This window comes from Zootoca vivipara, chromosome 3 (assembly GCF_965207765.1).
Source record: "Zootoca vivipara chromosome 3, rZooViv2.hap1.1, whole genome shotgun sequence".
Classification (NCBI taxonomy): domain Eukaryota; kingdom Metazoa; phylum Chordata; class Lepidosauria; order Squamata; family Lacertidae; genus Zootoca; species Zootoca vivipara.
Genome location: NC_142586.1, coordinates 73,398,791 through 73,415,782, shown reverse-complemented (window position 1 = coordinate 73,415,782; position 16,992 = coordinate 73,398,791). Strand labels below are relative to the sequence as shown.

At 47.5% G+C, this 16,992-nt stretch overlaps 1 protein-coding gene across 1 annotated transcript in view; it reads left to right on the top strand.

The window, feature by feature from the left end:
• PCNX2 (pecanex 2) overlaps window positions 1-16,992 on the top strand; it is a 117,666-nt gene that overhangs the window by 69,337 nt on the left and 31,337 nt on the right. The window contains exons 23-24 of the mRNA XM_060272854.2: window positions 4,195-4,324; window positions 15,899-15,957. Of these exons, the coding sequence (XP_060128837.2) occupies window positions 4,195-4,324; window positions 15,899-15,957 (189 nt within the window). The remainder of the gene's footprint in view (window positions 1-4,194; window positions 4,325-15,898; window positions 15,958-16,992) is intronic.

Genomic DNA, 16,992 nt, shown 5'->3' with positions numbered 1-16,992 from the left:
CAGATAGAGGGAGCCCCATGCCGCATGGAGCTGGACACGGGTTCAACTCTATCCATAATCTCGGCCCGAACATTAAGGGAACTGTGCCCTAATGGGGGTCCCAAACTAAGGCCGGCCCCATTCACCCTCCGGGACTTCCAGAAACGTAAGGTCCCTACAATGGGGGTGGGGACCTTCAGGGTGCAATATCGAGGGCGGAAGCAACAATTGGACTTGCTGGTAGTTAAGGGCCCCTACGTTAGCTTACTGGGACTGGCATGGTTTGGACCTCTGGGGCTAGCCGTTACCGGGGTGAACCGCACTAGCTTACAAGTGGACGTGGACGCCATATGCAAAGAGTTTCCAGGGGTTTTCGATGGGGCATTGGGACGATATACAGGACCCCCCATTGCCCTACAGCTAGACCCCGCTGTACGACCCATCAGGCACAAGGCCCGCCGGGTCCCGTTCGCCCTGAAACCCCGCATAGACGAGGAATTGGACCGGCTCGTGGAGCAAGGAGTGCTGGAGCCGGTGCCCAACGCCCCCTGGGAAACTCCAATTGTCACACCCGTCAAGCCTAACGGTTCGGTCCGCATCTGTGCAGACTACAAATGCACCATAAACAAGGCTCTCACGGCCCATGCATACCCAGTGCCAGTGGTCAGCCATGTCCTCGCCACCCTGGCTGGGTCAAAAATCTTTGGCAAACTGGACTTGGCCCAAGCGTATCAACAGTTGCCTGTGGACGAAGCCACAGCAGAGGCTCAGACGATTGTGACGCACAGAGGGGCATTCAGAGTAAAGCGGCTGCAATTTGGCGTTAGCGTGGCACCAGGCATATTCCAGAATCTAATGGACTCTCTCCTTAAAGGGATTCCTGGCGTCACCCCCTTCTTCGATGATGTACTGATCGCCGGGCCCACACCAGAGGAATTTGAGGACCGCCTCCGCTCCGTCCTGCACCGTTTCCAGACGGCGGGCCTCAAGGTGAAGCGGGAAAAGTGTTTACTGGGAGTGCCGCAGGTGGACTTTCTGGGATTTAAGGTGGACGCAGAAGGGGTCCATCCAACCGGTGACAAGGTACGGGCCATTTGTGAGGCCCCAGCGCCCAAGAGCAAGCCCGAACTTCAGTCATTCTTGGGACTATTGAACTTTTACCATGCCTTCCTTCCCCATAAGGCAGCGGTAGCGGAGCCCCTACACAGACTCCTAGATAAAAGGGCCCCTTGGGTGTGGGGCCAGCGACAAAGGGCCGCATTCCAGGCAGTCAAGGACTTGCTCGTCTCGAACTCGGTCTTGGCACACTTCGACGAGAGGCTGCCAGTGGTGCTGGCATGCGACGCCTCTCCCTATGGCATCGGCGCTGTCCTGGGACACCAACTCCCGGATGGAAGAGAGGTGCCGGTGGCATACTTCTCCCAGACGCTTGCTGCAGCCGAACGAAACTACTCACAGATTGACAAGGAGGGTCTGGCAATCGTGAAGGGCGTAAAAAAATTCCATGATTTCTTGTACGGGCGGCCCTTTACCATAGTGACTGACCACAAGCCGTTGCTTGGCCTGTTTGCCCCCGAGAAGCAGACCCCCCAAGTGTTGTCTCCACGTGTCCTCAGGTGGTCAATTTTCCTTGCCGGCTACCAGTATGCACTAATCCACCGCCCTGGGAAGGCGATGGGCCACGCAGACGCACTCAGCAGGCTACCACTACCAGAAACAGGCCCCGACCCAGCGCCTGCGCAAGAGGTTATGACCCTGGAGCTGCTTCCCGACCGACCCATTCAGGCACAAGAAGTTGCGCACCATTCCACAAAAGATAGGGTCATCTCCCGGGTCCTGGACTGGGTGTGGCGAGGATGGCCCAGCAGCAGCCCCGGGCCAGAATTCGCTGGCTACACAAACCGCAAACATGAACTGTCGGCCCACAAGGGGTGCCTGTTATGGGGAAGCAGGGTTGTTGTTCCCCAGCCCCTCCGCAAAAGGGTCCTCACAGCCCTACACGAGACACACCCAGGGGTAGTGAGGATGAAGGCCCTTGCCAGGAGTTATGTGTGGTGGCCGGGGTTTGACAGAGAGATAGAGGCCTGGGTCCAACACTGCCAGACCTGCCAAGAATCCCGCCCGGATCCCCCAAGGGCCCCAGTCCAGCCCTGGGAGTCCGCCCGACATCCATGGTCACGCTTGCACGTGGACTTCGCTGGCCCCTTCCAGGGAAAAACATTCTTCATAGTGGTGGATTCCTACACCAAATGGCTGGAGGTCGCACTGGTACCGTCCACTTCTACGGCGGCAGCCATCCGGGTACTACGTAAGCTGTTTGCAACCCACGGGCTCCCTGACACCCTCGTCTCGGACAATGGAACCGCATTCACGTCAAAGGAGTTCCAGACCTTCACAGCGCAGAACGCCATCCGCCACATCCGCTCAGCACCATTCCACCCTGCCACCAATGGCCAAGCGGAGCGCATGGTGCGGACCACCAAGGACAGCCTCCGCCGCATGACACAAGGGGACTGGGAATACCGCCTTGCCGCATTTCTTCTAGCACAGCACAGCACCCCAAGCACAACGACGGGCCGGAGCCCAGCTGAATTACTAATGGGCCGGCGCCTTGCAACTAGACTGGACCGACTTCACCCCGACAGAGCTCAGGATGAGGTAGTGGTGGGAAAAGGCAGGAACCCCCGGACATTTGTGGCCCAGGACCCAGTGTATGCAAAGAATTTTGGGGCAGGCCCAGCATGGGTACCCGCCACAGTCACCAAGGTGACCGGTCCCGTGTCGTACGAGGTACTAACGGAAGGGGGGCAATGTTGGCGCCGCCACTGCGACCAGCTACGGCGACGATTCCCAGGAGGAACCCGGGAGGAGAGCGGGACAGAGGGGTCCCAAGGGGACAGCAGGGCAGTGAGGCCTGTAGAGCGAGAGGGGTGGGCAGGGGAAGCAGAAGCAGTAGGCACAGAGGGGCGCCCCGAGGCTGGAAGGACACCGGAACCAGAGTCACAACCTAGTGGTTCAGTGGCGCCAGACCAGACAGCCCCGGCACAGCCAGCAGCCTCGGAACACGAGCCAGAACCAGAACCCCTGACCAAGGAACACCCCAGGCCACAACGCACACGGAGGCGGCCAGCAGACCTTGGGGACTACGAATGCAACTTCCCGGGCAGGACTGGAACTTAGAGGGGAGGGGTGTTATGTACTGAGCTGAATCCTAGAACAATAGGATTCAGAATCAGCGGGAGCTACCCAATCCAACTCCAGGTGGAAGTGAATCCGCAACCTGATTGGCCTGCTGGAGCAGCCAATCAGGCGGCTGGCAGAAGTGAATCTGCTACCTGATTGGCCTGTAGGAGCAGCCAATCAGGCTGCAGGCAGAAGTCAATCCACAATATAATTGGCCCACAGGTGTAGCCCTGAAGTAGCCAATCACGCAAGGCCCATTGTGTAAATAATGTATATAAGCAGATGGTTTTGGGAAAAGAGCCATTCGTCTTCTCTTCTTCTCCTTGATGAATATGAGCTGAATAAAGAGCATGAAACTCACTCTCGACTCCGAGTATATTTCAGGCAGTTATGCATATATTTAGAGCTCTATCATTGAACTCAGTCAGACATAAAGGGGCTTAAAAGTAAAGGTACCCCTGACCATTAGGTCCAGTCGTGGATGAGTCTGGGGTTGTGGCGCTCATCTCACTCTATAGGCCGGGGGAGCTGGCGTTTGTCCGCAGACAGCTTCTGGGTCATGTGGCCAGCATGACTAAGCCGCTTCTGGCGAACCAGAGCAGTGCACGTTTACCTTCCCGCCAGACGTGCTTTCGAATTGCTAGGTGGGCAGGAGCTGGGACTGAACAACAGGAGCTCATCCCGTCATGGGGATTCGAACCGCTGACCTTCTGATCAGCAAACTCTAGGCTCAGTGGTTTAGACCACAGCGTCACCCGCTTAGCTTTGGCTAAATCGTACTTTCAATTGGCATTTGAAGCCCAGGGACACTGAAAGTTTGGATAAATGTATAACATTCACTGGGGACAAATGATAGACACACAACTAAGTCAGGTAAGTTTGAACGATGGTGGCTCTCATCTTTTGCCTGTCATTTCCTTGCTTCTGCCTCTTTGTGGAGAAAGTGAGTAAGATAAATAGGTCAGAAAGTGCCCGAAGGACAGCATAAAAGGCAGCGACTTCATCTGTGTTACCTTAACTTGAAATTTTCAGATTCGGCAATGCTCTTCTTTCAGACTCTGGCCACTGCAATCTTTTCTACTCCACTGAGTCCATTTCTCGGGAGTGTCATTTTTCTCACATCCTACGCCAGACCAGTCAAGTTCTGGGAAAGGAATTACAAGTAAGGCAAAGTGTTATACATCTGTTTACTTTATTGTTAAATGTTTTCGGAGCTTTCAAAAGCTTTCCTTCTATGCTTAACAGTTCCCAGAGCTTTTCTGTGGACCTTGAAGATTGCTCTGCTTATTTTGCTACTGTTCCCGGGTATGTTGCACCAGTGGCTGTTTGGTAGAATGTTAGTCATTTTGGATAACAAATGTATTTAAACAATCATCAGAGTGGAGTTGTCACATCCCATTTACTGGGCATAGAGGGCAACAAAAAAACCAAAAAAACTACGGGAGTAAATCATAACTGCCTCAAATGTCAACAGCTATTGATTCAGCAGCTACAGTTAAAAACTAAATCATTTCGGCCTTTGGGCAGCAGAAGTCAAAACAGATTAATACAATTTATGTTAGCCAGTTAATGTTCTGTCAGATAAGTGGTGCTGGGTGGGCAGCAAAGCTCTCACCTTGCTAAGGCTGAATCTGTTAGAGCCAAACTACACATTACATGCAGTCATGTGTAAGGAAACCCTGACAGTTTACTTCTTTGCTGAAAAGCAATGTCAGCATTGGGGGGTAGGGTGGGGGGTGATTTTCCAATAATTTTCTCATTTGGGGGGCGGGGGCAGTAGGGGGAGCAGGTTGCAACAGCTTTCCTCCTCCCCACTGCTATTCTCCCCAGCCCCAGGGTTCCAAGTACATATTTGCAACACCCTTCTGAAGCCCATCCAGGGTGGTAGGGAGTCACAGAACTGAAGTCAGATAGGCAGGGTACAATTATTATTATTATTATTATTATTATTATTATTATTATTATTAAGCAGCAAGGACCGGATTTAGGTTTGATGAGGCCCTAATGGGGCCCTTTATATGTCTAGCTGTCCTTTGTCAACAACAAATTGTTGCTGTTTTTTGTGTTGAATATATGCTATATGGTAATTTATGGATCTAATAGGCATCTAAAGCCATTTGCACATAAGAAAATATGTATTTTATCAGAGTAATTGTTGAAAAGTCCATGCAGAATGTAAAGTCCATGCAAAATGTAGGCACCCTACCGTGTTTCTCCTAAAATAAGACACGTCTTATATTTATTTTTCTTTTAAAAAAATACATCGCGGCTTATTTTCGGGGGATGTCTTATTGTTACGTATGGTACAGGGCTTTCTTGCACCGCCCGCTGAGCCTGCTGCTGGGTCCCAGGGCTTCATGCGGCACGGCTGTGGCTGCTGCCGGCTGCTGCCGGCTCCTGCAGCATCGCGCGCCGCCCGCTGCTGGGTCCTGGGGCTTCACGCAGCGCGACTGAGGCTGCTGCCGGCTCCTGCCGGCTCCTGCCGGCTCCTGTGGCTTCGCGCGCCGCCCGCTGCCTGGTCCTGGGGCTTCGTGCGGCGCGGCTGAGGCTGCTGCTGGCTCCTGCGGCTTCGCGCGCCGCCCGCTGCCGGGTCCCTGGGCTTCACACGGTGCGGCGCGGCATGGCTGGGGCTGCTGCCGGCTCCTGCCGGGTGCTGCTGCTTCGTGCGCCGCCCGCTGAGCCCGCTGCCGGGTCCCTGGGCTTCACGCGGCGCGGCTGGGACTGCTGCCGGCTCCTGCCGAGTCCTGCGGCTTCGCGCGCCGCACGCACCGCATGAAGCCCAGGGACCCGGCAGCGGGCGGCGCGCGAAGCCGCAGGACCCGGCAGGAGCCAGCAGCCTCAGCCGTGCCGCGCGAAGCCCCAGGACCCGCTGCTGGGTCCCTGGGCTTCACGCAGTGCAGCGCGGCGCGGCTGGGGCTGCTGCCGGGTCCTGCGGCTTCGCGCGCCACCCGCTGCCGGGTCCTGGGGCCCGTTCAGCTGGAGCTCCGCGCGTCGCTGTGCTGGGGCTCCCGCTGTGCTGGGGCTCGGCGCAGCGCGCGCTGCTGCGTTTGTCGGCTCGCTCTGGGTTGTCCCGCTGGCTCCCCCAACACGTCTTATTTGGGGGGGATGTCTTACATTTTTTGGCCTTCAAAAGATTGTGCCATGGCTTATTTTAGAGGCACGTCTTATTTTAGGAGAAACACGGTATATATAGAAATGAGCAAACCAGTGATATTTTAGGGAGCAGGCTAGCAGGCAGGGTCTATTACATACATCAAAAGAGCCTACACAACACAAAACACTGTTGCTGTATGTAGGTTTTATTTTATTTGTTTTTTTATCTTATACAGTATTTTGGAAATGTACATCCAGTGGGTTTTTCCCTTTAATTTTTTTGGGGGGGACCAAGAGAGTAGTTTTTCTTTTTTGATAAGAAAAACAGCTTCAGAATTTTGTTGCACACACTTGAGGGGAACATGCTACTTGATCTATGTCTTAATTTGTGTTGAAATGCCTGTTTCATGTTTTTTTCCCCCAAAGTATGTTGATGCAACGCAAGCCTCTGTGGGAGGAGCTCAATGTCCCTCTATAATGATCGTTCCATCAGGCCAGGAATTTCAGCTTGTCAGACAAATTGATCTCCCCTCCCCTCTTCTCCTCATGCTCACTAGTCTGTGACACATGCCTTTGTGCCTGTTGGATCACTGTAACACACTCTTTGTGGAGCTGCCTTTGAAAGGTGCTCAGAAACTTCAACTGGCTCAAGATAATAATAATAATTTATAATAATAATTTATTATTTATACCCCGCCCATCTGGCCGGGTTCCCCCAGCCACTCTGGGCGGCTTCCAACAAAATATTAAAATACAGAAATCCAGAGCTGCAGCCACATTGTTGACCAGGGCTAGTTATAGGGAGCGCAAGACTCCTTGATTAGAACAGCTGCACTGGCTACCAGTGCACAATTCAAAGTGATGCTTTTGACCTATAAAGACCTATATGGTTTAGGTCCAAGCTACCTGAAAGACCATATTCCCTCATGCAAACCTGTCCAGGCTTTGAGATCTTCAGGAGAGCTACTTCTCTCAGTCCTGCCACCCTGAGAGGCACCCTTGGTGGGACACAGGAGAGGGCCTTCTCAGTGGCTGCTCCCAGACTTGGGAACTCCCTTCTTGGAGAAGTTAGACTAGCTCCCTCCTTGCTGTCCATCCATCAGCAGTTGAAGACTTTCGTATGTACATAGTTTTAGCTGTTTTTATTTTTATCCGGAAGCTGTCTTGAGCCCCTGAAAGAGAAAAAGTTGGGGCATAAATAAATATATCATCATCATCATCTCCTGACCTTCCAGAGCCAATTTGGGGGATCACTGAGGAAGGAGGGGAAAATCTCTGTTTTCCTAATGGAACTTGTTGCATTGGCTCTCACCAGGGAAACTGAGTAGTTGCATCTGGGCCAGTTAGTCTGGGGAAGTAGCAGTAGAATGGTGAAATGCTGCTGGTGCCAGTTGTCTGTTCCTGCTGCAACAATTTCTTGGTATTATATCTGTACTCCAATACAGCCTAATGGCAAGTTCAAAACATTATGTAGCTTGTGTTGGGTACACAGATGACCATCAACATTGCCAGATGTAGCAAAGAGAGATTGAATATTGTAGTGTGGCAAGGATTGAGGACTGGGGAAAGAGGGGGAGGGTGATGGGAGCCAGTGTGGTATAGTGGTTAGAGTGCCAGGCTAGGACCTGGGAGAACAGGGTTCAAATCCCCACTTGGCCATGAAGCTCACTGGGTGACCTTGAGCCAGTCACTGCCTCTCAGCCTATCCTACCTCACAGGGTTGTTGGGGGGAATAAAATGGGGGGATAGACCTTGAATTGCTTGAAGGAAAAGGTGGAATATAAATGCCATAAATACATAAATTCAAAGACAGCTTGCAACCACACTCCTGCGTATATTCCAAGTGCATTTCACATGCCACAAAGCCATCAACATAAACTTAGTTCTATGCCCCTAATATGTGCTGGTGGCCTTTCTAATGGTATTATAGCTGGAATGCATAGCAGAATAGATGTGGCCCACCTGCTAAGCATGCCATGTCACTATAGGTACACTGGCAAATGCCACTGTGTGCCTTCAGAAAAATCCTAGCAATAGGATCAAAGTGGCAATAAACAGAAGCGCTTTTATTTTTCTTGCTTTCCTTCCTTCCTTGTGAAAGGTATACTATATACATATGCTTGCTACACATATGCATGCCATATGGAAACATCTTGTGTGTAATGAATGGGAGTTGCACAAGAAGAGGGCTGTCGTTTTCTGCAAACTCCCATTTTAAGCAGGGTTGCAGGGTTTAGTTGATTGATTGGCCAGATTTATTAATTTTGAATAAACCTTTTAGGTTATTTTTAATTTACGTACCTATATAATCCCCAATGGTGGGTGCCATCTAAGGAAAGACATTTGTACAGATCTTTCATACTCCGACATATTCACGCATCACCTTAATCCAAAGAGAATACTTTCATCTTCAGAATCCATGTGCAGATTTATGCAAGTTCAATAAATTAATTCATCAAAACTTATTCAATTAATTAAGATATAGTTAATTGGAGGGCAGCCCTCATGTCAAGGGATTTATTCAAGAGACATTCCTGATGGCTTGCATTCTGTGCCTGCAATGATTTCAGTTGATCACATATACACGCACATGTGGACGTGATGTCAATCACAACCTACAAGAACAAGTAATTCATTTTGAATCACTTCCTGCTCCAGCGTAAAGAATCATTGCCCCACATATTCATTCATGGCAGCTTGAGACAGAAAGAAAGAATCAAGACTCTAGTTACATAACCAGGATAAGTCAGGTCAGATCTCCAGAGACTTCTCTCTCCTCCTCTCTTCCCAGTGAGCTGCAAGCGCTGTGATATGCCCAAACTCCGAAGACAGAAATACCAACTGTTTTTCTCTATCTCCTATTCCTCAGATATCCACCTAATAAGAGCAATGACAAGTGTTTGGTTTTTGCGGTTTTAGGGAATAGAAGCAACTTTACGTGTGTGACTATGAATGGATAGGGGAAAGGCTAAAATGAGTGCACAAATTGTGCATTTACTTGAGACAATTCTTGGTTTTTTCAAGAAAGAGTTTCAGAACCTATTGTTCGGTGCCAATAATTTTTAACACAACAGGGAGCAACCATTCAACCCTATAGAGTGAGATCGCATCTTAGGCAAGGGTTAGGTTCTGGGCAGAGTGCATGCACACAAAATCGTGTGCTGTATAGGCCAGAACCTCAGAGAGCCAGTGTGGTGTAGTGGTTAAGAGCGGTAGACTTGTAATCTGGTGAACCGGGTTCGCGTCTCTGCTCCTCCACGTGCAGCTGCTGGGTGACCTTGGGCTAGTCACACTTCTCTGAAGTCTCTCAGCTCCACCCACCTCACAGGGTGTCTGTTGTGGGGGGGAGGGGAAAGGAGAATGTTAGCCGCTTTGAGACTCCTTCGGGTAGTGATAAAGCGGGATATTAACTCCAAACTCCAAACTACTCTTCTTCTTCTTCTTCTTCTTCTTCTTCTTCTTCTTCTTCTTCTTCTTCTTCTTCTTCTTCTTCTTCTCAGACTCCCTGGGATTGCCGCCCTCCAGTCCAGCCACACTCTCTTCCCCCTTTGGTACCTCTAAAAGCTCACTGCAGGGCACTGCTTCTCTCCCACCTTCCAAACACAGGTCAGGAGATCTCCACTCCACTCAGATATTCCTTGAGAGCCTTTCTCCCTGGTTCCCCACTTGAGAGGTCTGTCCCCCTAGAACCCCAGAAGCTGCAGCCAAAAGCATAAAACTGCATCTGTGTTAAGCAAGATGCATGTAAGATGTGATCGCACTGTATACAAAGAACAAATGCATCCTCTGGGTACCAGCTCAGGATATGGAGGCCATAGATGTGAAGCAGCCATGTTCTGCAAGCTACTAGAAAAGAGATGTGTGGCGATGAGTGAAGCTTGTCTATTCCTCCTCTTTTCTACCACCTTCAGTTCCTGCTCAGCACTGTCAATCACAAGCTCAGCCAAAGCTTCTTTCCATGTGGCACAGAAGAACACATTGCCCATTCTTAGATTGGACTCTTGCTCTTGGAATAAGTATCCTGAGATGGGTACCTAGGTTAGTAGATGACCCCAATGTGGTAAATGTAATGCTCATGAGGCAAGACACAATTTAATTTGAACAAGAGGACACTGCTGAATGAACCGATGTAGATGATCAGTGAGTCTTCTCCCAGGGGTGAGGGGTGTGGGGTTTTTTTTGTGGGAGCAGGAGGTGGACACTGAGCTGTTTGTCCTACATAGAAAGCTAAAGGGAATTACATTTATATCCGGTTGGAGACTGTGCAAGTGAATGAGCCTTTGATGTTTGGGCAAGGAATGGCATATCATTGTCCAGAATAGGCTGTAGATCTATGATGATATGTTGGAGATGCAGGAGACAGCCAGTAGTGTGGTGTTTTTCCCCTCTTTGTTTTATGTTTCTGTCCCATGGTAGGTTATTCCTAGGTTCCAGCCTGACCTTATTGAGCTATTTTGTCACTTTATTGTGTGAGTAGTACTATAGTTTAATAAAAGCCCAATGTCAGTCTTCAGTCCAATGAAATAAAAAAAATTCCTTCAGTAGCACCTTAAAGACCAACTAAGTTTTTATTTTGGTATGAGCTTTCGTGTGCATGCACACGAAAGCTCATACCAAAATAAAAACTTAGTTGGTCTTTAAGGTGCTACTGAAGGAATTTTTTTTATTTTACTTCGATCCAGACCAACACGGCTACCTACCTGTATTCAGTCCAATGAGTTGGCTTTCCCAGGCAACACTGTTATAGGATCGTGCTTAATCCAGTAAGTGTTTTCCTCAGAATTGAAACTGGGAGCAGAGGAGATGTTGGCTTTTCAAGGCGGTGAGACCCTCCACCCTTAGTGAATGTGGACTCAGGGTATGGGGCACCATAGTACGAAATGTTTCACAGTCGTGGCCGTTTTGTTACATTTAACATACTTCTGTCTTCTTCCCATTGATGGCTACATCTTGGCTCAGATTCCTGTTTCAGTTCTCTGGGAGTGAAAAACCCAGAGGGTTACATTTGCAGGATTACATCTGGGAACCTATGTTCCTAGTGTTTTCTCGAAGATGAACATATTGCTTCCTCATAGTTCTTCAGACGTTGCTTTGGGACACGATCATCACTTACTATCACTTCAACACTGGCAAAATTACATTATATTAAGGTGTCAAATTCAATTTTGGTTCAACATTTTCAAGAGAAAGCTAAATGTCACTGTTTTCAGCTATAAAAGACTGCATCTAACTAGTTGAACTTGGGTAGGCGGAGGTTGTGCAGAAAAATTTGGGGGAGGGGAGGGGAAGCAATCTTGCTACGGAGATAGTATCTTCAGCAGGACAATGTGACAAGGGTAACATATAGACTAGGGCTCAGTCCTGGGGATTAATTCACATGAGGAGTAATTATCTCTTCACAAACATTCATGTTTTCTGCCTGTATTGCCAGAGTGAAGTGGGAAGCTGCCACACAGAAGCAGCTTATCTCATCACCTTATATGATGAGAATGGGAAGCTCTATGGGTGTTCCCCATTTACCTAGCTAGCACAGTGTTACTTCGGCTGTTGGTACCATTGAAGATCAAGCCAACTTAAACAGGTTTGGGCTGCTGATCTTCACTGTGATACTGTGACTTTTGCCTGCTATAAGCACTGCCGTCATGTTTTATTTACAAAGCTCCTTAGATGACTAAGTACCATACGATATAAAAAAATAAAAGATAAATCCACGCCCACAGGCTCACAATCTAAAACCGACTGATAAAATAGGGAAAGTAAGGGAATGACTGCAAAAAAAGAGGCAAGAGAAGGCAGGTGTCTTCTGTAAACATACATTGCACATCGAAAGGAAACAAAGTCTTATTGCGGTACCTACTGAATTGTTCCATCTGTCTTGCCTCTTAATAAGTGGCCACTATATAAACCAAACTCTGAACACTTCTTTGTTCCCTTAAAAAACAGCATCAGCCTTGAATCCAAGGGTCCCACGTTACCATGTGTTCCTTCCCCAGTATGGAGGCTGCTCTTTCCCCCTTATTTTTACAGCTGCTCAAATTATTACATCCTATAGGTAGGAGGAGTGAAAAGGAAATGGCAGTAAATCTCATTTAATGTGTGGACACTTGAAAGCTTCGGCTGTATGTTCAAAACCTGACCTTTCCCCAGCTTGCAAAGAAACCCAGAACAGAACAGTAGCACTAAAATTATGCCTTTTGTTGTTTCATCTCTTCTAAAAGTAACAGATGCAACAGTGCAATAAGGTGATTTTTTTTTCTTACGGGTTTGCTGAACCGCACGGAACAGTAGGCTGTTGCACAAGCTCTGCATCATGAGTGTAATGTGTCTCAGCTGTGGAGCTGCCACCAGGAATCTTGCCCTCTTCCTTTTCAAGCCTCTTTCTTGGTTTTCTCCTTCCTTCCTGTTTCTATTCTGTCCTTTCAAAAAGCATCTGTCAGTTTCTATTTTGGGGAATGGCACAGCTTGTGTTTGCTCTGGGGGTCTCCAGTGAATTGCTGCATAGTGTAACTAAATCAGTTAAGTGTCTCTAAAGAGGTTAGGATAGAACTGCCAGTTTTCCGTGCGTCGCAGTCCCAGCTTTCTCGCTATATTGAGGAGAAAACTGTAACAGGCCTCCAGCTGTTCAGGCATGCCCCAGACATTCCCCCAGTAATTATGATCTCGAAACCAGCCACTCAGAATGGTACACTGTTAGGCAAAAGCGGACATGAAGCCTTTGACTTCTCCTTTTTCCACAAAGTTGACATTTGTTTTGTTCCGTTTTCCTGCTTTCCTCCCTGTGTTAGCAAAGTGGAGCAAAATTGCTGTGGCCAAGGTGGGCGCAGTTAGGATCGCTCCGTCCAGATGCACAAATTCAATATAGGAAGCTGCCTTAAACTGAGTCAGGCCAATGGACCATTGAGCCTGGCATTGTCTACTCTAACTGGCAGCAATGGCTGTCCAGGGTTTCTGGCAGGGGAACTTCCCAGCCTTACCTGGGCCTTCCAAGCTCCATGCTTGACTCTTGTATACTTAGCACTGAAACCACATGGGGAGCCAGGTATCTGTACTTTCTGTACCATCTAGCCATGGGAATATGAAAACCTTTACCATGCTTCTTTGTGGTTAACATCTTACCATGTGATGGCCAAATGACCACAATGACTCAGAAATCCAGGAAAGTAGAGGGCAATGGCAATCCTCCCTGAGCAGCTACAACAGGGAAACCTTTTTCAGTTCAGGGGTCTGGAAGGGTACGCCAGGGCTGCATGCAAGTGGTGGGCAAGGCAAGAGGCAAAAATTGGGACAGCAATGGATACAACTCTTACCTTTGTACAGCAGGCATGCAAGTCGGACGTTTCTACAGACATTGAGCCCACACAATTAGATGTCGCCCAGGTACTATAATTTAAACATGAAGCTTTAATATATGAGACATACAGCTTCTGACAGGCCAAATGGCATGGCTCCACACTGATAATGCCACCACTGTTATGTGAACCAAAGGTACTGCATTTGAAGGCCTGGGCAAACTCTCTATGGCAGTGGTCCTCAACCTTGGGCCTCCATATGTTTTTGGCCTACAACTCCCATGATCCCTAGCTAGCAGGACCAGTGGTCAGGGATGATGGGAATTGTAGTCTCAAAACATCTGGAGGCCCAAGGTTGAGGACCACTGCTCTATGGCATCTGGTTCTTGCCTGGGCCCCCATGTAAGGCACTGCTTCTCTCCCTGCTACACTCTGGCCTCTGCAGGTCACGTGAATTACCCCAGCCATCAATAAGAAGTGCTAGTGACCAACTCCTAGCTGCTGGTGGGCACTTTCAGGGTCCCTGGACTCTCTTCCTTGGGTTATCTTTAAACTGGAGTGGGGCCGGACAGCATTTCAAATAGAGGGCTGCCCTCTGCAAAGTGAGGCATGCAGCTGCCCTTTTCCTCCCCAGATAACCACAACTGTCTCCCATATTCTGTTGACTTAAAGATCTGAGTTTTGATCTGACCTAGGACTAGATTTTTCTTTCTTCTCATCTATTTGGAGCAGCCTAAATGAGTCTTGGGGAACAAGAATTACGTTTTGGCACGTGAAATAAAAACGGGATGCGCGGTATTGCCACAAGAAAACAAACATACTGATAAAATGATGTGATTGGTACATACATGCTGAACCTTTTCCGATCGGCCTTCACGGGCATTTAAAGAGGAAGCAGTGAAGTCATTTTAACAATTTAGCGGAGTCTTTCAGAATTAGTTAGCTCCCTGCTGAAGAGACTCTCACAATTTTCGCATGCTCCTCTGGGCAAGCTCCAGAGGACCTGCACTCGGTTTGTGTGGAATAAGGCCACTCAGGAAGAAATTCAATTACTGAGCTAATTATCACCCTGGCTGAGTGGTAAGAACAAAATTTAAAGTAAGAAGCCACTGGAGAAAAGCTCCCATTGCCCAGTAGTCTCAAAAGTTCGTTTTTAAAAGAGATCCTAGCTGACAGCTGAAAGCCCAAGGGTGAATGTGCAGCTGAGTCTGGGATACAGGATATTAGAATTTTAATACTGTACAGATTCTTGGAGCTTTTATCAAGTTGCAGCAATTCAGCTGCCATAATTGTGTGGAGATTTTAAAGTCCAAAATAGACTTTGCGGATGTCCCTTGGCTAAATTACTTCTGATTTCCACAACTTTAGGAGTGAAATAGTTTCTCTGTACTTTTGTTTTGCAACAGCTGTGTCATTTTAAGCAGCTTTGAGAAGGTTGGGGTTGTGGTGCTTAGTTAAAGAGGCAGATAAGAGCAACGTTTTAGGGTTACCTCATGTGTTATTCTAAAACTTTACAAAGCATTTGTGTGAAACTCTTTGGGCCAACACAGATGAATCTGTCAGGAGGAAAAACATGATGTTTCTAATGGGTTTATGGTGGTATCTCTTTTGTTTCAGGAAAGCTACCCTATATTTCCAATGATGTGGGAAACAAGACTCTCAAATCTTTATAGACAGAAACTTCTGATTGGCCATACCAACATTTTAACCATCTGCTCTATATATAAGTGTAAAAGTTTATAAAGTAGTACAGATCTCTAGATAATCCAGCACTTTTTATTTGGCAGCACATTCAAACATAGCTGCCAAGTTATCCCTTTTTTACAGGGATTTTCCCTTATGCTGAATAGGCTTCCTCGCGAGAAAAGGGAAAACTTGGCAGCTATGCATTCAAAATACCCATGTCTTTTTCCTTCATGAATTGATGTGTCTTTATACAGAGGGTGTTTTAAAATATGATTTATTTGGAGCAGATAGATATTTATTGTTTGAATGTGAAAAGGTGGGAATACATTTATTTCAAACTAACCCACATTAAGTTATGAGGAATATTTTGAAGATGCAGGTGTCAACAGCATAATTGTGGTCAGTTTGAGATCTAGTGTTTTAGATGGTTCATTGCATGAAATGGCTCACTTTCTGGAACTGCCATCTGAAAGAACAAGGAATTCATTCAGCACAGAAAGCCAGCACTGTTGGTTGATATTAGAAGAATTTGGGTTGTGTGCAAATGAAACACTGCACAGTAATATTTTGTGTGGCCAAATGAAGCCAGATCAGGAATCAAACTATCTCACTTGTACAGAATAGAAATAGAAGACAGGGATAATCTGTAGGTATCTGTTTATTTCCAGCACAAAACGAGTGGACCATTCCAACACGAGACTGGCACTTCAGATTGAAAAGGGTGCAGGTAGGGGACAGAATTTATTTTGCTCAAATTTATAATGACTGATTATTCAAAATACTGGATGTGATTGGGTTGGATCCAGGGAGACAACAGTAAATGAAATTCTGACAGTGGTGCAAACTGTTGTAGAAGAGCTGTCAGAACACTTTGCACAACATGGACTGAACACAAGCACCTTTAAATAATTGTGCAAAACCTTGTGCACTAAGGGAAGCATTCACTCCTGTTTTGTCACATTAGAAACTTGTTCTAAGTTGGGGGAAGCCTTTCTTCCTCTGAAGGAGACTGTCCACTTGCAGAAGGGAACCTCTGGATCCAACCCATTGTGTTTGTAGTTCAAAGCATAATAATATTCTAATGGAAAGGGCTATTTCAGATTTTGAAATATTCGTGCTTTAAATAAGATTTTTAATGAGATTTGTTTTCATTATGTAAGATTTGTTTTTTTAAAGGGTTATCAAGCTGCAAATATTCAAAGAAAACATTTTGGATGAGTATGTATAGTATCATAGCCATCTATCAATTTTGCTGATGCAGGGAAATCCTATACTGAAGTTATCTCTGTGCATCACCCCCTCAAACCAAAATCCACCTTGTGCCTAATCTTGATGTCTAAGAGTACATCCTTATGAAGCTCCAGGTGCTCTGTGGACTGCAGTTAACTCTAGAGCAGGGTTTCCCAAACTTGGGTCTCCAGCTGTTATTGGACTACAACTCCCATCATCCCTAGCTAGCAGGACCAGTGGTCAGAGATTATAGGAATTGTAGTCCAAAATCAGCTGGAGACCCAAGATTGGGAAATCCTGCTCTAGAGCAACCAGCAGCTAGATAGGCAAATGTCAAGCTATGGCTTGAACAGGAGGGCAAATGCAAGAAGACAAGTCCCCCCAAAGAGGTGTTTTGGGTGGATTAAACTTGCTGAAGCCAGTGAAGAAGCTGTAACAACCCCCACATCTGCATGACTATTAAAGAGACAGGTGCCTTGTTGTATTGTGTTTCAGGTTATTATGGGCTTAATGAGAATCTGGCATAGATGAT